Source organism: Brienomyrus brachyistius, chromosome 12 (genome assembly GCF_023856365.1).
Source record: "Brienomyrus brachyistius isolate T26 chromosome 12, BBRACH_0.4, whole genome shotgun sequence".
NCBI classification, from domain to species: domain Eukaryota; kingdom Metazoa; phylum Chordata; class Actinopteri; order Osteoglossiformes; family Mormyridae; genus Brienomyrus; species Brienomyrus brachyistius.
The window spans coordinates 4,626,041-4,650,549 of record NC_064544.1 but is presented as its reverse complement, the minus strand read 5'-3'; the positions used below and the strand labels follow the sequence as shown (position 1 = coordinate 4,650,549).

General features: G+C 46.1%; 1 protein-coding gene and 1 long non-coding RNA gene across 8 annotated transcripts in view; both read left to right on the top strand.

Annotated features, from left to right (window-relative positions):
• LOC125704602 (prominin-1-A-like) overlaps window positions 1-24,509 on the top strand; it is a 41,876-nt gene that overhangs the window by 7,497 nt on the left and 9,870 nt on the right. For 6 of the 7 annotated variants that reach the window (XR_007381191.1, XR_007381192.1, XM_048970391.1 and 3 more), the window contains exons 2-15: window positions 6,571-6,620; window positions 7,959-7,985; window positions 9,116-9,321; window positions 16,103-16,223; window positions 16,371-16,434; window positions 16,842-16,931; window positions 17,737-17,954; window positions 18,402-18,476; window positions 18,666-18,729; window positions 20,150-20,309; window positions 21,554-21,706; window positions 22,572-22,695; window positions 23,254-23,357; window positions 23,795-23,879. Coding sequence is in view for 5 of the 7 variants with exons in the window: in XM_048970391.1 (XP_048826348.1) it covers window positions 6,571-6,620; window positions 7,959-7,985; window positions 9,116-9,321; window positions 16,103-16,223; window positions 16,371-16,434; window positions 16,842-16,931; window positions 17,737-17,954; window positions 18,402-18,476; window positions 18,666-18,729; window positions 20,150-20,309; window positions 21,554-21,706; window positions 22,572-22,695; window positions 23,254-23,357; window positions 23,795-23,879 (1,541 nt within the window). In the remaining 2 variants the exon portion in view is untranslated. The remainder of the gene's footprint in view (window positions 1-6,570; window positions 6,621-7,958; window positions 7,986-9,115; window positions 9,322-16,102; window positions 16,224-16,370; window positions 16,435-16,841; window positions 16,932-17,736; window positions 17,955-18,401; window positions 18,477-18,665; window positions 18,730-20,149; window positions 20,310-21,553; window positions 21,707-22,571; window positions 22,696-23,253; window positions 23,358-23,794; window positions 23,880-24,509) is intronic. The other variant, XM_048970388.1, reaches the window with a different exon arrangement.
• Window positions 13,452-14,865, top strand: LOC125704606 (uncharacterized). Its single transcript, XR_007381193.1, has 3 exons — window positions 13,452-13,545; window positions 13,661-13,803; window positions 13,843-14,865. It is a non-coding gene; the product is annotated as an uncharacterized LOC125704606 (long non-coding RNA).

Here is a 24,509-nt window from a genome sequence, read left to right as displayed (position 1 = left end):
TGTAGTCAAGGGCTTTTATACCTGAACCACATTCTTTTTGGTTCAGCGATGATGACAAAGGATCTGAGGAGTAAATATTTGGGCCCAGACTGCTGTGATGGACTCTGTTTTTTCCAGGACATGACTGTTGGACGTAAACTAACACTAAATTTGCTTCTCCCCGGATTATGCACTAGTATCTCCACAGTCTTAAAAAACCCCCACACCTAGACAGACCAGCTTCTCCATGCAGAACTAATTTATGTTACACTTTTAATTTAGCACTTTTAGTGAAATGTACCATTTTGAGAGAACACAGGGTCATGGCCCATGTTCAATGATTCAATGGTAAAGTCATTCTACTGAGTCTGGGATTTGACCCAACGACCTTCAGCTCATAGGCACAGCGCCCTAACCCACTGAGCCACACGCTGCCCACAACTGTTAGGTCTGACCAAGAAATCTCATTGGCCAGATGCATTCTATGAGTGCTGTTATCAGAGAATAACCGCAGTGGCACATCAGCTATATCACTCCGTTTTATAGGTCATTATACCACGTCTAATGTATTATTATTTACACATGCATTTTACGTGACTCGTCAGGTCTAAATGTTACTTATTTTCATTGCACTATGGCACATCTATCAAAATGTATCTATCTAGTGCTAGTTATTCTCTTTGGGCGCAGCTGAATGAGGAAGAACGCCCATGCATTTGTTGCACGCGATCAATGGAACACTTTGCGTGTACAAAATCTGTTTTACTGAGTCAATTCCTAGTATTTTGCATAAGCTGTACATTATATCTGAAGCACAAGGGCTGCTCTACAGGACAGTCATTCTGCAAAAACATTTTCTAAAGAAGTTTCCTTGTTGGGTATTGATGCAAACATCCAAATGATAAGCAAAATAGCTCGGGGCGAGATGAGCTTACAAAACCTTCAGGAACATAGCTGAACAGAACCGCACGCCATGCGTGGTAGGAGCTGTGAAATCGTCAGCGAGAATTAATCACCAGGGAGCAGCTTCGCCACAATAAAACGAACATTTCAAACTCAGGCGTACTTGTTACAGAGGTTTCCAAGGGAAACGACAATCATCTGGTGTTCAGTCAGCCCACCACCGAGTGCTAAGTGTGGCGTTGTTGCCTGTGGGGGTAACGGGCTCCTGTCTGGCTGAGACACAGCCTCTCAGTACTTGTCTCAGTCCATCGTCACCATTTAATGTCAACTGTCTGTTTCGCCACCCCAGCCTCACACAAGCTGCATGGCAAATGTGCCTGCCCCCCCCCCCCCCCGTAGCTTAAGGGGGGAGCTGTGTGGTTGTCTGATCAGAAGGTTGTGGGTTTGAATTCTGTCACCCCCGTCGCCCCCCCTCCCCTCCCCAAATTGTTCCAGGATGTGGTTCCCTCAGGGACGAAAAAAGAACGGTACTTTGCATAAAAGCATCTGCTCAGTGAATTAAAATGTAAACATTTGCTCAAAGATAGAAATGATACAAAACCCTGATGTTCGTCCTTCATGCCATCTGTCTGTCTGTGTGTGTCTCTGCTGTTAGTGACACCGAGCCACACTGCAAAGAGACACTAGTTACAGTGCGGTTCCAGCTCGCTTCGGTTTCCCACTGCAGCAGGGTCGGCCCGGTAAAGGCGTTGTCGGGTTTGGGGAGCGACAGTGACGTAAAACCAAAGATTTACTGTGCACACGGTGTACACCATGATTTATGTGCTAATATCTGCTAGTACGTCTGTGAGCATCACCGCTGTTAACACTGAACACTAGTGGAATCAGCATTATCTTGTGAAAATTGGCATTACGAATCCATCCCGTCTATCCTTTCTTATAGCACTTTATTAAGCAGAAAATCCACAAGTTCCGAGTTATAAATAGAAATGTGTGATACTGATAATGAATACTATCTAGAATATGTCCTTTCCCCCTCACATGATCCGTGCATATGGTCACAGACCTCTGGTTCCTTCTTGTCGCTGTGTATTTTGACCAGTCAGATGGTGGTGGCCTAACCAGCTCGGTACAGGCTCACCTTCGGCCCTGCTAGTGAGATACGGGACGGGTACAGCTTGCATACTTTTGCAGTTGAAAACCTTCAGCTCGCAGTGCGGGTCAGGTAATGGCGGCAGTGGCAAAGGCCCCAAAGAATCGGTGCTCAGTCTGTTGGACGGCTGTGGATGTCTGTCCTCGTGGACTGAGTTCGCTTCACATTCATACCCTACTATAAACTCTCCACATTCTTTAGGCTGGTTAGGGGTCACATCAATATAACCTTCACATCTGCCTCCTAAGTAGATGCGCTTGGGCCAGGCTGCCCCATAAGACTCTAACGTAACAAGACAAGTTCCTTTTAATGACACGTAGTTGGATGAAGTCACATGGTTCGTCTGTTCACATTTTGTGAGTGATTTTGTTGAGGCATTATTAGTGCTGAGGGTGAGTCTGAAGGGACGTAATGCAGTCAAGTTTGCCTCAATTTCCTAATTCAGCCCAGCAGCTCAAAGACCGTCATTTATTTAATGAGGCTGTACGCTAATTGGCACTAATTGCTGGGTTTGGGTGCATGTCCTGCTGGCAGTGCCTACCACAGGTGCCTGGTGCTTCAAGCCTGCGCGTGCTGTGCGCACTCCGGCCATTTACATTTGTTATTATTTGGCTAACAATACTTACATCTTTTTTTTGCCTGGATTTCTCTGCAACTGAAATGTAAAGAGAGTCGCAGGGCTTCACGACTCAAGGTACAATGTGAATCCCAGTTTTTTTTTTTTTTCTGTTAGTGGCAGAAAACAGCGAGTAAAAAAAATCAAAAGAAGTATCTCTGGTTGCATTCTGTGACATTACAGTTATTTGCACTAATATTAATATTTCAGTACTTTTCTCGGGGAGCAGAGGCGAGCTAGTTAGCTAGCAGCCAGTTGTGTTGTGCTACTGAAAGGCTTTTAGTATAAATGAATCGACAAAAAGGTGAGGCGCGGTCCGCAGAATCTCGCACCAGAACACCCAGGACAGGCCTTGTTCTTCAGCAATACATTTAGCTCTTTACCATTATTTTCCATTACATATTGCCTTTATAAAAAAGGAACAAACGATATGTAGAGATGCGTAATATATCAGTTAACACGCCATCATTACCGGCCAATTTTTAAGCCTTATCGATATTCAAAGTGAGCACCATCAAAGGTAAAGGTTCAGCTACTGTGATAATGGAGATGGTCACACCGGATGATCGGTCATTTTCCTCAGTGGAGAACAAGAGACTTGGTCAGCTCATTCAGCACGTATAACAGGTCAATAACTGCCGGCCTGCGACATTTTTATAATTCATTATTAAATCTGGCCCCCGCAGATCGATGTTTCATCAACATGTAACATCAGTCTGTGAATCTCTGTCGGCAATCCCAGCAAATTTCATCACCGACAAACCCGTGTCCTGCGTTTCACTCAGGTAGAGAGATGGAGGGAGATGATTGGCTGCTACGCTGCAATTGTAATCCCATCAATTGAGTCACCTGGACTCCTTCCCACAGTCATTGACATCACAGCTGGCTCTCTATTGGCTCTTGTGTAAGGTGGAAGCCAATCAGCACAGAGCTGCATTGCTTGCCGTTTCTAAGACCCCTTTAAATGTGTCTGGATATAAAACAGAGGTGATTTAGCTTGTGAAGGATCCACGGTTAGAGGCACGGAGAGCCCACCGCAGGCTTTCTGCTATGGACAGGCTGATTTCACAGCTGGCAGACGGCCTCTCTGCTCTCTGGTTCAGCGTGCTTGAGGGCTAGAGAGGAACAGGAATGTAAACCAGGTCGTCAGGGAAGCGTCTGGCAGAATAGCCAAGACGACATCTGTCTTCCCTCTGTACTGAGTATTAGCTTCACATCTAGACAGGTACCAGCATCAGACAAGGTAGCCATTACCTGATCCTGCCGGGCGATATCGAGGGGGCCCCCCCAATCCTGCCCCGCGTGCGATATCGAGGGGCCCCCATGATCCTGCCGCGCGCATGTGCGCGATATCGAGGGGCCTGACTATAGACTTGTCCAAAATGTCTTGGTACGCTGAAGCATTAAGAGTTCCCTTCCCTGGAACTAAGGGGCCCAGCCCAACCCCTGACAAACATCCCCAGACCATTATCCCTCCTCCACCAAACCATAGAGTTGGTATAATACAGTTAGACAGGTAACGTTCTCCTGGCATCTGCCAAACCCAGACTCATCCATCACTGACAGACAGAGATTCATCGCTCCACCTTACACCACTCCATCCGACACTTGGTGATGTGAGACCTGCATGCAGCCCATTCCATGACACTCCCATCACACACTGTTTGTGCTCCAATTAATGCCAGAGGAAGTTTGGAACTCTGCCGTTATTGAGTCGACAGATTGTTGGTGACTTCTACACACTAAGCCCCTCAGCAGTGACCCCGCTCTTATTTTACCTGGTCTGACACTGGCTGAGATTCTGTTGTTCCTAAATGCTTCCACTTTTCATTAATGCCACTTACAGCTGACTATGGAATATCTAGCAGGGAAGGAATTTCACAAACTGACTTATTGCAAAGGTGGCACCCTTTGACAGGACCACACATGAATCCACTGAGCTCTTCAGAATGACCCGTTCTTTCAGGAGTGTTTGTAAAGCTGACCGCATGGCTTGGTGCTTGATTTTATACACCTGTGATAATGGGTCTGAATAATTAACTCCCAGTACTTTTGTCCACATATCACTACATGTAATCTCAAATAAATGGGCAGAAATGGCTAAATAGATGGAATTAGACAGAATTTCACAGAACTGAATTCTAGTTCCTATTTGTTCAATTCCATTTCCTTGTTTGAACTTGAACTGTTGAGTTAATTCCTGAATTGACTCCAAACCCACATGGCTAATTAAATAATAAAAGTCTATTTACAACCTGTTCACAGAAAAAGACATATTATTGCTTAATGCATTTGTTTCACAGGAGCAATCCTACTTGTGTTTTGCTATGGATGATTCCTGTCATTCTTCGTTAACTGCTCCTAACGAAGTGTCTGCTTGTCGGGTTGGATAAGCTGTAAACGGGGGGTGGGGGATTGTTTAAACATCCTGAAATTGTGTCCGAAAACACAACACGTAGTAATGCTGGAAAACGGCGATATGATCCCTGCTGAGGATGGCAGGTTTATGGGATGGTAAGCAGTGCCGATACATTGTGGAATGAAGAGTAAATGGCATGTTAAGGAAGTTCGACATCTGATAGGAGGTGCTGTCAGCCGGGCCCCGGATATGAGGGGGCTGCCTTCCTTCCCCCTGCCTCGCACCCATAACCACCACAAAACACAGCTCACTTGCAGGGTAAGCCAACACAGATCATGGCAGAATGCTGCGCGTCAGTCTCACATCCTGACTGCTTTTCGCTGTCTTATACTCCTTTAATTCATACCGTACGTCAGCTTTGATTATCTGCCAGCTGGGAAGAGCTTGCAAATTCCGTAACCAAACCCCCAGCTGGGGGCAGAAGCGAAGCCGCTTCCCACTGGGGCAACGGGGGGTCTCCAGCGAGGCATTTCAATGGGCTGTGAAGCAAACGCAGGGTCTGGCTCGGCATTCCCTCACGACAGGCTTGATGTTGAGGGGGATGAAACCCCCACCTGGATAATCAGCATGAGGTGCGGACCCCGGCGACAGGGAGTCCTTCAGAGCCGCAGCGATGTGGCGCTCGGTCAGACGAAGGCGTGGCCGATCCTGTTTCTTCTTTACAAGCTCAAATTAGGTGCTGAGCTTTAAAACCTCCCCTGCACACACACCCCCACCCCAACACAGTCGCTCAGTTCAGTACAGAAGTCGGCGTAATGTATAGATTTAGCCTAATGTTATTCGGCTATTGATGTCGTCCCGTACAACTCGCTGCGCGGCTCGTTACGCCAGAGAAAGGTGCCGCTCACATCGGCATGCTAACAGCACTGGGGGCTCAGATTGCTTGGGAAGAACGACACGTTCCGGGGAGAGAGAGAAAAAAACGTGGACTGTCTTTGGGCCCCTTGAGGACCGAATTGGGAAACACTGGTATAGGGTGTCCTCGGGGGGGGCCTGAGCGTACAGCGTCTCTCACTTCAGCATGCCAGCACTCTCCTCTTCTCCTGTTACTGCTGGCCTCACGGCTCATTAGCACGTCTGATCAGGTGCCACAGTGCAAGGCTGTGTGCATGTCTGCCCAAACCTTCACTAGAAAGACTCATTCTGACCATCAGGGAGCATGTAATGTCCTTTGGAATTTCCCATTCTCAGCATATGGGGTTGCGTACAGTCTTTTGGAATGACCCATTCTGAACATATGGGGGTGTACTCTGTGTGGTAATAGATATCCATGTTGAGCTTTCATTTATGTCACAGTTTGCATTTGAAACAAGAATAACTTTTCAGATAACATGTCACGGTTTTGTGTGATTTTGAGCAACTTTGACTGTGAGCACTAATTAATCCTACCTGATAATTAATGAGAACATGTTTGCCGGTCTCCCTCTCCTGTGAGGAGCCCGGCCCTCGCATTAAACCCCCTGCCACTACACGCTGTGCTTGCTCTCCTCTCCCTTGCAGATATCATCGTCCAGCTCGTCCGGGGAGACCTCCAGTCCCAGTACAGCAAGGTAATGGCGTCGCTGTCCACCATGAACCACAATCGGGCCAGATCCTGCCCCTTAAATGTGTCACCTTTCAGCCGATATGATTCCGATGTCTGTTCAAGGACAATTATGATGTTGCCGTTTGAAGACAGAAATATCCCGTAAAATGAGCACTGCGATAGGACAGATGCAGGGGCAGGTTAATGTGAAGGCCGTTCTGGGCTGTAACCCCCCGGGCCCCGGGCCCCGGGCCCCAGCCCACCTCGGGACGAACACAACGGCTGCATCGGTCACACCTGAGTGTCAGTGCTGATGTCAGTCAGGGGCCTCAGGTAAGTTAATCCACCTTTGGATACATAGGACAGTATTTATATGAAAGAAAGGACAGAGAGCAGGATGCCTGACTGCAGTGATTCATGCTAATTTGGCCGTCTTACAGAAAGGCCCTCCCTGCATACTGCCTCTATCTTGGCCAAAATCCGTGCTTGTGGCCATTTCGTCTGATGCCTGAGCTGTGATCTCTCTCTCTCTCTCTCTCTCTCTTTCTGTTTGTTTTTCTCTCTGTATCTCTCATTCTCTCTGTCTCTTTCTTTATCGCTGTCTTTCTCTCTGTCTGTCTGTCTTTTTTGAGGTGTGTGAGGTGGGTTCGGGGCGGATTTCTCTGATAGTTTGTTTATTTATGATCTGAGATACAAGGCATGTGAGAAGGGTAAATTGTGTATGTTAAACTTTTTTGGGGGCTCAGGCCAAGCTTGTGGTTTGGCTGATTCGGCTAAGAGGAGCTGGATCGACAGATCCTACTGTAAGTTTGTACTGGTGGGCTGGTGGCGATGATGCTCGTACTCTTTGCTGACCCACACTTCTCGACTGTATGGGGACAGGGTGGGTGTTGTGTGAACTTGTTGATGATCAGGGGATAGTGCTAAAAATGTGAAGGGGCGTGGCTATTTGTTGAAAAGAGTGTAGCCATTTGTTAAAAGGGCGTGGCCATTTGTTAAACGGGGTGTGGCTATTTGTTAAATGGGGTGTGGCTATTTGTTGAAAGGGCATGGTCATTTGGTTAAAGGGGCGTGGCTATTTGTTTAAAAGGGTGTGGCTATATGTTAAAAGGGGTGTGGCATTTATGGCTTTTGTGGATTTGAGCGATGTGTGTTGTTTTGTGAATTTTTTTTTACTGGTGTTTGTGTTTTTGTAACAATAAAGGGTTTTTAAAAGTCAAGTCTCTCATTCTCTCTGTCTTTCTCTCTCTCTTTCTCTCTCTCTCTCTCTCTCATTCTCTCCTCTGTCTCTCTCTCTCCCACCTGATAACAATGCTCTCTCCCCCCGCATGCCGCTGCATGTGCCTTCCTCCGCCCTCCTCAGCCAGAGAACGTTGTTCTGATGCTCCAGGTAACACTGAATGCTCACTGCTCCCCCTCCAAACTGTCTTGCTTATCTTCCTGCCTTCCCCCCACTTCCCATCAGCCCTGTAGACAGTTTTTTTATAAAGTATGCTTAGGACTTGATTATCACTTTGAAATTTTCCACTTATTAATAATGAAATAAACTGTTACGCTATTAATTTTATCTCTGCTAATACACTGAGTTGTTGTGATTCCAATCCAAAATGTGCGCAGGAGACTATAGATGCATCACATTTTAAATTTTGTTTACATGTTTATTTCCTTAAACTAGAAAAAGTGACATAAATTCAGACTGAAGAAATTAGGTTAAATAAATTAGGAATTAAATTGCTTTGAGGAAACTGCTCAGAAATAGCTCAGGAATGAGGCTGAAAGTGTCATACTTTTAACTTTATGGTTGCTGGTGCTTTGACGTAGACCCTCATGGTCATGTGGCTGACCCCACCCAGTCCCCTCCTTTCTCCGAAAAAAGCTTTTCTGTCTTGCCATTTCAGGGTTGCTTTGCAAAATAAAGTCTGGAGCTACAGAGTTAGTGCTTCAGGTCTAGAAACATCAGATTTGTTACAGTGGAATATTATTACACATTTAAATAATTGTGAGTAAAATTCAGCTGTTTAAATTAAGGGGTGTTTTATACACCTTGCATCACTAGTTACTGTAAACATCACATTACATTGTAATTTCTGTACTGTATCCGCAGTTACTGTCCATATCATAGATCCTATAGTACCTGATGTCTGTGTTGTATTAGATCCTACAGTAGCTGATATGCGTAACGTAATAGCAGTCACTGTTTGGGATGCTACGCTAGCTGATATGCATACTGTAACAGCAGTCACTGTTCGGGACGCTACGCTAGCTGATATACATACTGTAACAGCAGTCACTGTCCGGGACGCTACGCTAACTGATATGCATATTGTAACAGCAGTCACTGTCCGGGATGCTACGCTAACTGATATGCATACTGTAACCGCAATCACTGTCCGGGATGCTACGCTAACTGATATGCATACTGTAACAGCAGTCACTGTCCGGGATGCTACGCTAACTGATATGCATACCGTAACAGCAGTCACTGTCTGGGATGCTACGCACCTGTTCCTGTGTCCGCAGGCCGCCCACTATGAGATGGGCTTCCTGGTGTGTGCAGCACTGGGTGTGCTCTTCATGGTGCTCATGCCACTGGTGGGCTTCTGCTTCTGCGTGTGCCGCTGCTGCGAGAACTGTGGCGGTGAGATGCACCAGCGGCAGAAGAAGAATGCCAATTGCCGGAGAAGCGCGTTGGCTGGCGCACTCTTCGTCACCTCGCTCCTCATCACGTGAGTCCTGACGCTTCAAACCCGTCTCAGTTATCAATCCTTAACTGGAAGGGGTGTGTATAGTTCAGGGGATTAGGGGTCTGTGCCCATATCCATTAGGTTGTGAGTTCAAGTCCCATAGCTAAGACGGTAACAATGTCACCCCGTGACCCTTTATCAAGGTGCAAATTGCTTCAGGGACACTTGGTTACCCTGCTGTCGATCCTTCACTAGTACATCACTCTGTACAAAAGCATCTGCTAAATAAAATATAAATGTCTCAGCCACTGATATCAGGTATGGACGTGCCACCCTCTGACTTCAGCTATGTTATACTTAAATGACTGTCTTACATATCATCCAGAAATGTCATATGTCACGTTTCATGTTCATTTGCACATGCCCTACATGAGGTCATACGTGTTGCATACACATTGCGATTAAATGCTTACTCGAGGTTTCACCATCCCCTCATAGTCCCCAAGGATCGTCACCTCAGACCCCCCCCCCCCAACCCCCTGAGATTTTTCAAAAACTGAATAAATGGCTAGAGAGTCAGAATATCACAGCCAGCTAGCTTGTTATCAGAACCGAATAGTGTAGTGACTGATTGTGGCCAACAGGGGGCCCTACGCAGATCATGGTTTGAGTGATGGTAAATGCCCTAGGATGGGACATACGGCACCTCTGCGTTGGAAATGGAATGTTGTTTCCATGATGCCCTGACATGATGTTTATTCTAGACGTCCACAAACACAACTGCTTTACATCAAGGAAACGCAGGGAGGCCATTTCTCCTGGAAATGCATCTGGAAAATCCACCACAGAATCTGTATTTTTATCAGCCTGGCCCAGTTCTCAGTGTTCTTACGTCTCCAGTGCCGAAGCCTTCTGGGAGATGTTTACTAGGAGATCATGCAGGGAGGGGGCAGAACATGCAGTGCAGGGTCCACATTTAGTTAATTCAAGTACAGTATTTTGAGGATCCTTCTGCCCAGACCTGGCTGATAAATTGACGTTAGACACCACACTGAACTTTTCCACTTTGTTAGACGTGCATGTTGAACGAGCCGTGTTTTTATGGGTTTAAGGTAACCGCCTGAAAATCTGCAGTTTAAAATTGATAATGTCTGTCTTGCTGCCACTAGCTTCCCTGCATCAGGGGGGGTATGGAACAGGGGTGTTACACGGCAGTAGCTAAACATCCTGGCCCATCCTGGGAGGATATGTCACCTTGGGCCCCCTGCATGCTTGGCACTTTCAATATTCAATCATGCAGTTGATTTTGCTGAATGGGGGGGAGGGATTTTTGGGGCGTATTTCTATGCCCCCCTGAAGCCCCTGGGGTGGCATGTACCCCCCCATTATTTCATGTGGCTTAATTTATCCTCCCTAAAACAGACTTTTACATTTGAATTATGAAGTTGTGCCCCCCCCATATCACACTTACTCCTATGTACTTATCTGCCTCAGTAGGTTATTATAAAATGTACCTGATTACTATCCAAATGCGCAATTCAAATATCACTTTTTTCCAGACTGAGGGCAATACAAGTTGTTTATATTTATATTATGTTTGTGTTTACCAGAAAAGATTTAATCTTAATAACGAAGTCTTTCATCTACGTAAAACATAAACGCTTGGTAAATATATATATACATATATCCATCCATCTATTTTCCAAACCGCTTATCCTAATGATGTGAGGGCCCCCTGCATGGTTGGCACTTTCACCAGTAGCGGCTGGTGGAAGGGAAAAAAATAAATAAATTATATATATATATATATATATATATATATATATATATATATATATTAGTGTGTGCCTACATTAAATCTGAATTATTTAAACAACATTAATTTCCACCAACTGACTGTCATTCAATAGTGAATTTCCACCGACAGATTTCCACCAATCATTTCTCTTCTTGGCCGCTCATCCAAGCGCCCCACAAGTGCAGCGAAATAGCCAATCATGTATGGTTGCTAGGCAAATATAATTAAGTTTTCGCCTATCAAAATCGCCGAAGTACATGGTTTTGGGACGCTGGAAATTTGGCCCCTCCTACATAAAACGCGGGAAAGTTTTGGATCGCTCTCAGGTCAGTCAGCCAGAGAGAGATGATGGCGATGACGACAGTTGAGGGCCAAGTTCGGTGAGATCGTTATTGAATTACCGTTTTGCGAGAAGGACGATGGTGGAAAAATCCACATTATGGAGCTGGGACCCGGCAAGCCCGAAATAAATATCACCCAGCCAACTAAGGAAATTAAATTATGGTTGTGAAATTGTTGTCATTCTCTGACTGTTCATTTGAATACTTATACTGGACTAGGGAGGGAAATTTATTGGTACGTCAGCCCAACCAGGATTTTTTCACCAGCCGCTACTTGTGTGAACATGTTTAATTTTCATTCCTTCTGTGCCTTTTAGTGACAATTATTAGTAAGAAAGAGTCCTGGCTTAATCGGTGAAACGCTAAAAGTAACTAATATATATTTGACTCTATAGGCTGAAGATCTGCATGCAGCACTGGAATAGGTTCATTTCATGGCCATTCAATACAGCCTTGGTCACAGGATCTGAGTCAGAGTCTCTGCAGAATGAAACACTCAGATGTGTTGTATATGACGTTCGCTGTGGTGTCAGGTTGCTGCGGCTCCTTCCTCCACGTCTCGCTTGTTGCTTTATGTAAGGATCCCATTAGTGCCGGAAGCCGAAGCCCCACCCTCCCCCGGGAGATGTGCGCATCGCCGGACGCTTTCGGGCGTCGCCTGGGGATCGCGTGAGCTACATTCACGCGATCGTTTTATGGAGACTTTTAGGTTAAGATGCAGAGACAACAATTGGTACAACAATTCAAAGGTGTCGTGCTAATGAATTTAGGTGGGGCGATTTTCTTTTTCTCCAAATGTTTTTAATTGTCTTTAATTTCTCACATACTTTTATATGCTTGCAGACCAAAGGATTTTTATTGCCTCACCATGCCAGCCAAAATGCATCTGAACACTGAAGTCATTAGGAATTTTAACTAAGTATTCATTACTGAACTTGAGAAATGTAAGGACTCACGTTTTCATAACGTTCGCCTATTATCCTAGTTTAGCTAAAAAGAAAACTGTATATCACAGTACAGCAAAACCTAAAACGTTGCAGCCTACATCTGCAGTGACACCAGCTACTTCATTGGAAAGTAGCGAAAGCTTGTGGCAGGGGCGCCGCTAAGGGGGGGAAAGTTGGGACAATTCTAAGGGCCCACGCCCTTTAGGGGCCCCCAGAGATCTGAATGGGTGTGGTAGGGGGGGCCAACCTCATATTTTGTCATAGGGCCCAAAATTGCTAGCGGCGCCCCTGGCTTGTGGTGATATTTGCATTCTACCTGGTGTCAGGTGATGTCTGTCTTTTGCATGTTTGCTTCTCTCCTGCTCTCTGCTCACGCACACTGTATAGTAATACTGCCGAATTTCCAATAAAACTTTTCTCATTTGCCTTTATTTCTGTTTCTGTTGTCGGCTAAAGTTTGTCCCAAAAAATCACTATATCTAGTCGCTAAATTGACTGCACTTTCGCTGTCACTAGTGCTCCGTTTCTTTGAGCTGGTTCAGTGCTCCGTTTCATGCATTGTGATACTGATGTTTGCCATAAGGAGACCGGTAATTGCCAACATGGAAACGAAGATCGATATTTGAGTGTTTTAACTTGGAGATGAAGGCATTCGCTGTTTAATCTCTTGCAGTTATGTCTAAAATTTCAGCTTTTCTAAATATGAGGTGGAGAGTTATGGTAACTCGCTGTTCTTTTGCACTGGCAGTTTTTGAGATTTAAATCAAGCCTCCGCTCTGAGTGGAGTTTGCATGTTCTCACTGTGTTGCGTGGGATGCTTTCTGCAGTCAGGATACTTACCCATACAGTATGGCTGCGAATGTGTGTCGTGGGTGTGTGTATAAATTCCCTGCGAGGGACTGGCATCCTATGCAGGGTCAGTCCCAGCCCTGCTCTTTAAAGGGATACTAAAATCTAATAATATTTCCATAGGAGATATTCTTTAAGGTTTCAGTGTGCTGGTATTCATAAGAGTTCCTCCTTAAGGTTTCAGTGTGTTGCCATCCATAGTGGTTCCTCCTTAAGGTTTCAGTGTGTTGGCATCCATAGTGGTTCCTCCTTAAGGTTTCAGTGTGCTGGTATCCATGAGTTCCTCCTTAAGGTTTCAGTGTGTTGGCATCCATAGTGGTTCCTCCTTAAGGTTTCAGTGTGCTGGTATCCATGAGTTCCTCCTTAAGGTTTCAGTGTGTTGGCATCCATAGTGGTTCCTCCTTAAGGTTTCAGTGTGTTGGCATCCATAGAGGTTCCACCTTAAGGTTTCAGTGTGTTGGCATCCATAGAGGTTCCACCTTAAGGTTTCAGTGTGTTGGCATCCATAGAGGTTCCACCTTAAGGTTTCAGTGTGTTGGCATCCATAGAGGTTCCACCTTAAGGTTTCAGTGTGTTGGCATCCATAGAGGTTCTACCTTAAGGTTTCAGTGTGTTGGCATCCATAGAGGTTCCACCTTAAGGTTTCAGTGTGTTGGCATCCATAGAGGTTCCACCTTAAGGTTTCAGTGTACTGATATCCATAGCGGTTCCATCTGCTCAATGTGAGGATAGCTGGTCCATTCTGAACCTGGACAAGCCCCTCCATCCCTGGTATGTTCTTCTGCACCGTGTCACGACAGAAGATGACTCACTCACGCTTCCCCGCAGTTTCACGCCCAACAGCTGAACGTCGAGGTTATAATTACCCGTTTGCTTGAGTCTGAGATGTTTGGCCGCTCATGTCCATCTTTCCAACAGTCTGCAGCTGTGAGCTGCCAGGAAAGAAGCTCATGAATTTCATTGATTTGCATCATCGTTTTATAAAAACCAGGTTTCATCAGGAGGGCTTCCCACCCTCTGCACACTGCGTGTCTGAGAGTCCATCCCATAATACTGCGTCTGAGCCTGGAGGTGGACACCAGGAAATAGGACAGTAGATATGACAACAGGGTAGTAGAAACACCGTAATTTCTCTATTGATCTGTCTGTCTTAGATAGAGGACATATTTAAGAACACGGCTTTTAGTAAGAGTAAATCAATGAGTAAATTAAAGACTACAATCCATGATTGGATCTAGAGCCAAAGCAATATTAAACACAAACCTGTCAAATGTGTTTTATTAACATCAATCTCTCTAAGAAGTTCCCTGTTTGTTGAGTCAAGTAAATCTTAGACCTGAATTGATCAGAACACTTGAATCTGATGACCATATTTTGACAAAAGGTATAGAATCACATACTCTTTCCATAGATGATCTTTATCTTATGGTTTCGTGGTTAATCCTGTTACCTCGTATCTCAAGGACCAGGGTTCCAGTCTCGACCCTGACTGTCTCGTGGAGTTTGTATGTTCTCGTGTTTCCTCTCCGCGAGCTTAAAAACAAGCTAAGGTGAATTAGAGTTGCCAGATGGTCCATCAGTGTATGTGTCCTGCGGTGGGTTGGTGCCCCATGCTGGATTGTTCCCTGTCTTGTACCCATTGTTTCTGAGAGGCTCCAGACCCCCCACAACCCTGCATAGGACAGGTGGGTGTAGATGAATGGGATGTCGGCCATTTAAAATATTATTATTATTATTATTGTTATGGTAAAATCACATTTTAGGAACCATTCATGTAGAAATGCAGATAATTCCAGAGATTCACATGCTTACAACTATCCGCAATTCCCAAATGTTCCTACTGTCATTTGGTGAGTCGGCAGGCTATCAGACAATTGCTTTGCATCTAGCTGTGACCTGTTCTGAGATGCAGCTTTCTGCTATGCTCTGTGGCCATTCAGCATAGTGGCGCAGGTATCTATGCTAATGTGTTTGCAGCCACTGCCCCCTACAGGTTTCAATCCTGTTACTGCAATATATTTGGTATTTGAATGATTTTTTTCCTTATCTTGTCTTCTCTGCTGTTCTTGTTCTCTCTGTGTAATGTGTGCTCATGTGACACGTCTCTGTCTGTGTACAGACGCTCCTCTACTTACGAATGAGATACGTTCTGAACGGCCGTTTGTAATTTGAAATGTTCGTAAGTCGTTATTCAACATCATTTTAAGGGTTTGCTCAAGTACAAAGAACTAGGATGCTGGGAGTTCGCACGGTACGCTGCTGCTCGGCGGGAGTAGCGGTACTGGGCAGAATTGGTGCGTAGGAAGAACATTTGATGTTGTGGACAGGAAACGGGAGCCCATCCATCCATCCATCCATCTTCCAAACCGCTTATCCTACTGGGTCGCGGGGGGTCCGGAGCCTATCCCGGAAACAATGGGCACGAGGCAGGGAACAACCCAGGATGGGGGGCCAGCCCATCGCAGGGCACACTCACACACCATTCACTCACACATGCACACCTACGGGCAATTTAGTAACTCCAATTAGCCTCAGCATGTTTTTGGACTGTGGGGGGAAACCGGAGTACCCGGAGGAAACCCCACAACGACATGAGGAGAACATGCAAACTCCGCACACATGTAACCCAGTCGGAGACTCGAACCCGGGTCCCAGAGGTGTGAGGCAACCACTGCACCACCATGTCACCCCCAAACGGGAGCCCAATGAACACAATTTAGATTTACAGTCCTCTTTGTTCGTATGTCTGAAAGTTCGTAAGTTGAAAGTTCGTAAGTAGAGGAGCGTCTGTACATCCTTGTCCTATCTATAGACATGAAGGAATTGTTCTAGGCTTGCTCTGTGGTGATTAAAATGACTATCCAGTTCTTTATTCATTGATTCGGCAGGGCGGGTGTCGTGATTGCGTACGCAGCCAATCAGAACCTCAGCAACCAGCTGAAGGGTGTGAGGAGATTGGTCAACAGCAACATGAAGGACCTGCAGACATTTGTTAACCAGACCCCAGTGGTACGTTTCTTTATGGGCTGTGTCGTGAGCATTCCTGGACGCTCAGCTACAGTTCTGTACTGTACCATGCTGCTGTCATGATGTCACCATGTTTACTGCATGAAGAAAGCAGATCACTGTGACTCACAAAGCCGATTTGTCTTTCAGCAAATCGATTACCTCATTGGACAGTATACCACAACCGAAAGGAAGGTGATCTCAGACCTGGAGAGTAAGCGCAGTCCATCTGGCCTAACTGTTAGGCCTCTCGAACCCACTCCAGTTTGTGTCCGTCTCGTCGCTTAGACCGGTGTTTCTCAACCTGGTCTTCAGGGACCCCCAGAAACACTGCATTTTTGACTGTCTGGGGAACCCCAAGGACCAGTGGCCTGTACTACGAAGTGGGGTTCCTGGCTTATCGGGGCAACTTGTCGGATTTAAGGTACCGCAGTATAAATGGTCTTCATCTTCGTTCACATACATTTTGCCCAGACTACCTTAAATCTGACAAGTTACCCCGATAAGCCAGTAACCCCGCTTCGTAGGACAGGCCCCAGTTTGGGAAACTCCGGCTTAAACCGTGAGCGTAGCCCGCGAGGCTAAGTAAGTATGTGGCTGACTGAGTTTCCCCTCTGCCAGACGTGGGCCCTTTGCTTGGCAGGGAAGTCCGTGAGAACCTGGCTAGCGAGTGTCTTCCCGCTCTTGCTGGAGTGTCAAGTATGGCTTCAGGTATGGAGATCTGCAGTGCTACTTCCTCTCTCTCTCTCTCTCTTTCTCTTTCTTCTTTTGTTCTCTTTTTCTCTCCCTCTCTCTCTTCCTACTGCCACTATCAATAAGCAGAATGTTCTGCCGGTTTTTCATTTCTAGACTTATTTAAATCTGCTACTGTGTCCACTGGGCACATAAAACAAACCGTTTATTTTTCTTCCAAACGAAATGAGCGTGGACATTCTGAAAAGAACATTTCTTACATTTAACCCCTGTTGAGTTTATTGAAGTAGGAAAATAAAGGCTTGCAAAGGAAAGGAAAATTGCACACCATTCAATAAATGACTCAATAGCCGGAGTAGTTTGTTAACACCAAAGATATTTGTGTTTCAATCAAATAAAACAGGCTGGTTTTCTGTCTGTTTACCCCCTGCTGCTGTGGAAAAGTATGGCGGGACTAGAGACACAGATTTCATATACTGTGATCATACTGCGCTGCTGTCATTCCTAGCTGGTTAAAAACATCAAGAACGAGCAGCCAATGGGAGTGTTTCTCAATCCTGCTCTCCCCAGCAGACACAAGAGCATGTTTTCAGTCCAGCTGAGCTCCTAATTAGTGAGTTAAATTAAAATAATAATTTATGTAATTCAAATATGGTGACTGGATGCTTTACTGGAGCACTCGAGTATTAATTGGGAATTTACGCAGCAGTTTTAGCTATCAGTTTGAGATGTTCTTCGCCTGAGCTGCCTGGCCATTCTCCTGGGCTCAGTGTGGCAGATGGGGGGGTTGAGCACAGACACAAATGTCACTGACTTTGCACAGACATGTGGGAGACCCAGCGTGCTCTGCTGAACATGAACCAAACCCTGGAGGTCCTGCAGAACAGCTCCAAGAGTCTGCAGGCCAACCTGAGCCTGGTGAACAGCAGCATAAATGACGCCCTGAGGGGCCCATTCTGCAAGGACAACCCAGCAAACAATGTCTGCACGTCCATCAGAGACTCACTCAGCCAGCTCTGCATCCACGCTAACTTCTCAAGGGTAGACTCCCTCCCTCGGACCCTGCACCTTCCTCCACCCTCCATCACATTCCTTCATCCTCCTTCACATTCCTCCACCTTCCACATTCCTCCACCCTCCACATTCCTCCACCCTCCCACACCCCCCCTCTCCATTCGACCCTACTCCACCCTCCTCCACATTCCTCTACCCTTCTATACCCCTTACCCTGCTTCATCCCACTCCGCCCTGCTCCACCTTCTTTCGCCCTCCTACACTCTGCTTAATCTTCCTCCAGCATCCTACGCCCCCTCCACCTTCCTCTACCCTCCTAAAACTTGCTTCATTTTCCTCCACCCTCTTTTACCATCCTGCATTCCCCTACATCCTCTTGCACCCTCCTACACCCTGCTCAACCCTGCTCCACCCTGCTTCACTTTGTGATGACCTGTTCTCTCTGCATTGGGCGTAATCTCATTTTTGTTCCAGTTGGCCAGCGTGAATCAGCAGCTAAGTAAGGTGAACGATGTCTTGCAGACCAATCTCAGCAGTATAGTTCAAAAGGTGAGCAGGTGGTTCTTCGGCTTTAAGATCACTTAGTTTCCATATGGTTTCCAAATGCGTCAAGATTACAGATCGCATCCTAACTGGCTAAACTCTCCATTTTATTGTCTCAGTGGTCTGCTGTTGTCTAGTTCTCTCATCATCATTTCTTCCTACATTTTTAGTTACTTGGATGCCTTTTTCTTGTAGGGTTATGCATCATTCAATGACATACCTGACTTGGTAAAAAACCAGACGAAGAGTACAATAACAGGTGAGTGTAAAACCCAGTATCCATGTTGTGTTTTTACTGCTGTTCAGGGCAGTCGGTGGATTCTGCTTGACTCCATCGATTTTCATAAAAATTCATATTTTCACTTCATAAATTATGCATTAATACTTGAACCACTACACAGGGCGAAAATTACCCTTCTCAAATTTCTTAGTATGAAATATAATAAAAAATAATATGAAAATTTTCAAACTTTATAGATCTACAATGTGTATAAAATTCTGCAACTTTGGCTAAATCGTATGCAAGTGTGTTACCCAAAATGAATATGCTACTTCGTTTAGCTGTCAGTAATGCTGCCTGCAGGGGCACCCTGGGGTGGAGGGGGGGGACAGAGTGACAGTGGAATGGTCTGGACTGGGGGGCCCAATGTGATACACCTTCATGTGGCCCAAAATCTCTAGCAAGGCCCCTGTCTGCCAGTGATGCTCTCTCTCATTCCTGAGTGTCTGCCAGTGATGCGTTCTCTCATTCCTGCGTGTCTGCCAGTGATGCTCTCTCTCATTCCTGAGTGTCTGCCATTGATGCGTTCTCTCATTCCTGCGTGTCTGCCAGTGATGCTCTCTCTCATTCCTGGGTGTCTGCCAGTGATGCGTTCTCTCATTCCTGCGTGTCTGCCAGTGATGCTCTCTCTCATTCCTGCGTGTCTGCCAGTGATGCTCTCTCTCAATCCTGAGTGTCTGCCAGTGATGCTCTCTCTCATTCCTGAGTGTCTGCCAGTGATGCTCTCTCTCATTCCTGCGTGTCTGCCAGTGATGCTCTCTCTCAATCCTGAGTGTCTGCCAGTGATGCTCTCTCTCAATCCTGAGTGTCTGCCAGTGATGCTCTCTCTCATTCCTGCGTGTCTGCCAGTGATGCTCTCTCTCAATCCTGAGTGTCTGCCAGTGATGCTCTCTCTCATTCCTGGGTGTCTGCCAGTGATGCTCTCTCTCATTCCTGGGTGTCTGCCAGTGATGCTCTCTCTCATTCCTGGGTGTCTGCCAGTGATGCTCTCTCTCAATCCTGAGTGTCTGCCAGTGATGCTCTCTCTCAATCCTGAGTGTCTGCCAGTGATGCTCTCTCTCATTCCTGAGTGTCTGCCAGTGATGCTCTCTCTCATTCCTGCGTGTCTGCCAGTGATGCTCTCTCTGTGACATTTTATACTAATTAATGTGCCTAATAAACTCCCCTTATAAATAAATAGCCCTGATGTGTTTTGCAAATTCAGCTCCAGATAAATTGTTGTTTTGAGTAAAACAGTTAGCTGCTAATTAAAGCATAATCGGTCAGTTTGTAGCTGTTAGCATGTAGCCCTCGGTGTTTTACAGTAAATCACTGGATCACAGAGGGACGTGGTCTTTCACATCTCGCCGGCCCAGAATCCCCGTAACCTCCGCCTCGCTTCCCACGTTTCCCTCTGCAGGTGTGCAGAACCACCTGGACGGCATCAGCACCGACATCACCAACTTCTCGAATAAGCTCCACCTACAGGCCATCCTGAAGAACTTCAGCAATTATGTCAGTCATGTCCACTCGCTGGTCGAGGATGTCTACCCGCAGATCGACCGAGCGGACTTTTATAGGTCAGCCTGGTGCTAATCGTGCTCTACACTGTGATCTGGGCCGCTCAGCTTCCTCTTACATACTCCAGTCATCACGGGCCCTATTTCCTGCTTCACATCTACCTTATTAGACAGCACTTTCTCCCCGACACATGCGGAAGTGGAGCACATTCAAACACTAGTCCTTTGCATTGAATTTCTGTAGCAGCCACTTTTATCCAAAGCCGGGGACAACAGAGAAAGCAGGGAGTGAGCAATTGGGGGTTAAGGGATCTTACTCACACGTCCTAACCCACGTCCCCACTAGTCACCATAATAATATATAATATGTAATTCCACTACTTTGGACAGTAACGAGTAATGTAACTAATTATCTTTTCAAATTTAAATAATGCAATTGAAAGTACTGACATTGAAATGGGCTCATTGCTTGTTGCCGATATCTTGCATGAAAATTCTGAAGGACAGATGCAGCCTATTCCCCTAATTTCCTGTTTATGATCTAACGACATCTGAGCTTATGGTCCTGCACTGAATGGGTGATATTAGGTACAGTGAGAGACTAAATGTAACAGCTGTATTGCCTGTGCTGTCACGGCAACAACACTAAAATAATATAACTATCCAGACAGCACAGATACATACGCACCATGTCCCTGGGCAAAGCATCTCTGAGGTCCTTTGCTCGCTGGCAGGCCGTCGCAGAGAAATCCCTTCGGGACACTGGTTCGACGTTCCCCCAGCGTCTGCACGATGTATTTCAACAGCGACACGATGTTACCGATGTTATCAATGTGCGACGTTTAGCCTACTCTTATTGTTCCCGATTTGGCTATATAACCCACAATATAAGTTTACATGCTAAAGGGTAGTTTTAATCTGTTTAACCCGCATGGAGACTCACTGTTTCTAAAAGGAACACGATTATTTAATGACGTTCCCATCTTAAACCCGGCGACATATGTTTGCTGCCTGGGTATGTATCCATTAATAAGAGAATTGAAGTAATACAAGTTATTTTCCTTACTAACTAATAATTTGTACATGCAGTAATTGGTAAATTAATTGAATTACTTTGAATGAAGTAATTAGTAACTGCAACCAATTACTAATTTTCAGTGACTTGCAGTTACAACACACCATGCCTGTTTTCTGTACATGCCTACTTTACAGCCACGAATATTTTTAAGTTGCCTGTTATGAAAGACGCTTCTCTGCATTGCTGTATCGTGCAGTTAATAAGCGTGACGTGTGGCCCCCTACAGGTGGACGTGCTGCGTTACACTCTGCTGCCTGGTGCTTCTCATCCTGACCTTCACCTTCCTGGGCCTGCTGTGTGGGGGCTGTGGCTACGACAGGCACGCCTCGCCCACCACCCGTGGTTGCGTGTCCAACACCGGCGGGAACCTGCTTATGGCGTGAGCAGCACCTCCCTGCAACCCGCACACACACACGCAGAAACCCAGGGCGCCCTTCTGGTTGGCCACACATAGAAGACTTCCCTGCAACCCGCACACACACACACACAGAAACCCAGGGCGCCCTTCTGGTTGACCACACATAGGACACCTCCCTGCGATCCGAACACACACACACATGCAGAAACCCAGGGTGCCCTTCTGGTTGGCCACACATAGGACACCTCCCTGCGATCCGAACACACACGCAGAAACCCAGGGCGCCCTTCTGGTTGGCCACACATAGGACACCTCCCTGCAACCCGCACACACACGCAGAAACCCAGGGTGCCCTTCTGGTTGGCCACACATAACATGCTGCTTCAGCATCTCCAAAATAAGGAATGCGTTTATTTAATATTTAATGTAGTGGCTGTTTGTAGCCAACAGGGGGCACCATACAAACGCATCGGTTGAGTGATGCTAAACACCGCTTTCCTTAAGGGTCCACCAGACGTTAGTCAATAAAAATGACTAGTCAATGCTAATGCTGTTTAATTGTTTTAATGGTGCCATTCCATTTTTTGGGGTGCTTGGTCATCTGAGGCAGTGACCAGCGTAATTTCTAATGTTCTGGTCCCTTCAGTTATGAGGGACCTGTATGATGAAGCTGGATTTTTGAGTTAGCAAGATAACTTGCTGGATTTAAGATAGTCTGGGCTAAGTCTAAGTGAATGATAAAGATCATTCAAACTGGGGGACCTCAAATCCGACATCTTATGTAGCTAAACAAAGAATCCGGATTGGCGGCACGGGGGGCCGACCGCTTCCCTGTGAGAATGGGGACAGGGTCTCCAAGCGCTTCTTGTGTTCCTCCTGACATCAGGGGGGCCGGCTTCACTTTCATCTTCTCCTGGCTGCTGATGGTGTTCGTGTCGCTCACCTTCGTGATTGGCGGCAACATGGAGAAGCTGGTTTGTGAGCCGTTTGAGTCCCAGCAGCTGTTTAAGGTGAGGGGGGGGGTCTGTTGTTATCTGTGACATCCAACAAACTGATGTTGGCTTCAAGTGTTGGAATTTACTAACCCCTAACATCAGACGATTGAGAAGTCTGTGGTTACGAAGTTATTTAGCAGCTGGAAATTTTTATTCAGTTCAGATATTTTAATGTTTTATAACGTTAAGTGTTAAGGCTGCTGATGGTGTTAAACGGATTTCTACAACAACTGCTCTTATTTGACTGGATGAAACCTAAAAAGCCCCGCTGTCCTACCCCAGATCGTCCAGTGATGATGACGAGTTATTTTTAGCACCTGATTTTCAGGAGGAATTCAGAGGGAAGTCAGATATGATACAATATGACAGACTTGACGGAATTGCGTACCATAAATTCCTTATATGCGATAATGAATGAAGGACAAGAAAAAAATTGCCTTAAGTGACACCAGGGGGCAGAAGCGTGCCTTGTCAGTGCCTGGTCAGTGCCTTGTCGGTGCCTTTGTCGGTGCCTTTGTCAGTGCCTTTGCCTCCATGCTGGCGTTGCTGTTGACGGCCATTTTTCTCTGGAAGGTTATCGACACCCTATATCTGTCGAACCCCGATGCAAGGAACTTCATCCCTGCCCTGCTGAACCACAACGCAGAGGTCAACCTGACTGTAGAGAGCCTGTACAGGTGAATAATCATGGAGGATGACGGGTTAGGTTAGGAAGTGAAGCACTGTCTTCTGTCACTGCCCTGCTTGTTTTCCTGCCATCTCTGCCCCACACACAAGTCCCAGCTGTCTTTCAGCTTCTGATTGGCTGAACACACCTGATCCCAGTAATCAGCAGTGTGTGGGGCAGGGAGAGCTGGAAAACAAGCAGGGCAGTGGGTCCCGAGGACCGAGTTTGAGAACCACTGGTCTAGCTGCTATTCCAGCAGTTCATGTAGATGTAGTTCCACTGTGTGTCACCAGGGGGCGGTAAGTGTCCCCAAAAGCGGCAGTCACATCACACAGTGGAATGTCTTCATTCACTTCCCCTACCTTTACAGATGTGCATGTTAATGCTTTTCAGCATTTTTATTCTAGTAAATGATTTTAACTGGACGTTACCGTGTCGTTACCTCAGCAAATGCAAGGAAAACAGGGGCATCTACTCAGCGCTGCAGCTGGACAATGTCTTCAACCTCACAGGCCACCTCGACATGAGCGCGGTGAGTGCTGGGTCCCGGGGTCACGTGATTCGGTATGCGGGGTCACGTGATTCGGTATGCAGGGTCACACTAACGCCGCTTGGTCCACAGAGACAGAGCTCGCGGAGAGACAGGGCACCTTTAAGGGCTGCTATTTGCGGGCTCTTGTGGAGACTCGTGTAGCGATTGGTTGTAGCCAGCAGGGGGCCCTCAAGGTTTGCCCCCCTCCCCTGTTGGAAACAAACCATCACTACAAATGGTGTGAGTGCTGGTAATTGCCCACCTGTACTAGTACTGTGATAAAAAAAAAAACCGACACAACAATCGTAACAATAACAGACATTAATCACCATGGGGGGGGGGATGTAAACAGAAATAATTATAAGAATAGTAATAAAGGTGGGATGAGGAAAACACAGTGTAGGGGAATACAGAGTACAGACAACCATAAGGAACATAACACTCATTACAAGGACATTAGACAAGAAAAATTATATCAGCAACAATATCAGCAACAATACTAATAATAATAATATCACAAATAGCTATTATATATATCCAGAAGACACACAGCCGTGATCCTACACATATACATGTATATTTCAATCCCTATATCTATAACATACACTAATAAGTAATAATAATAATGAT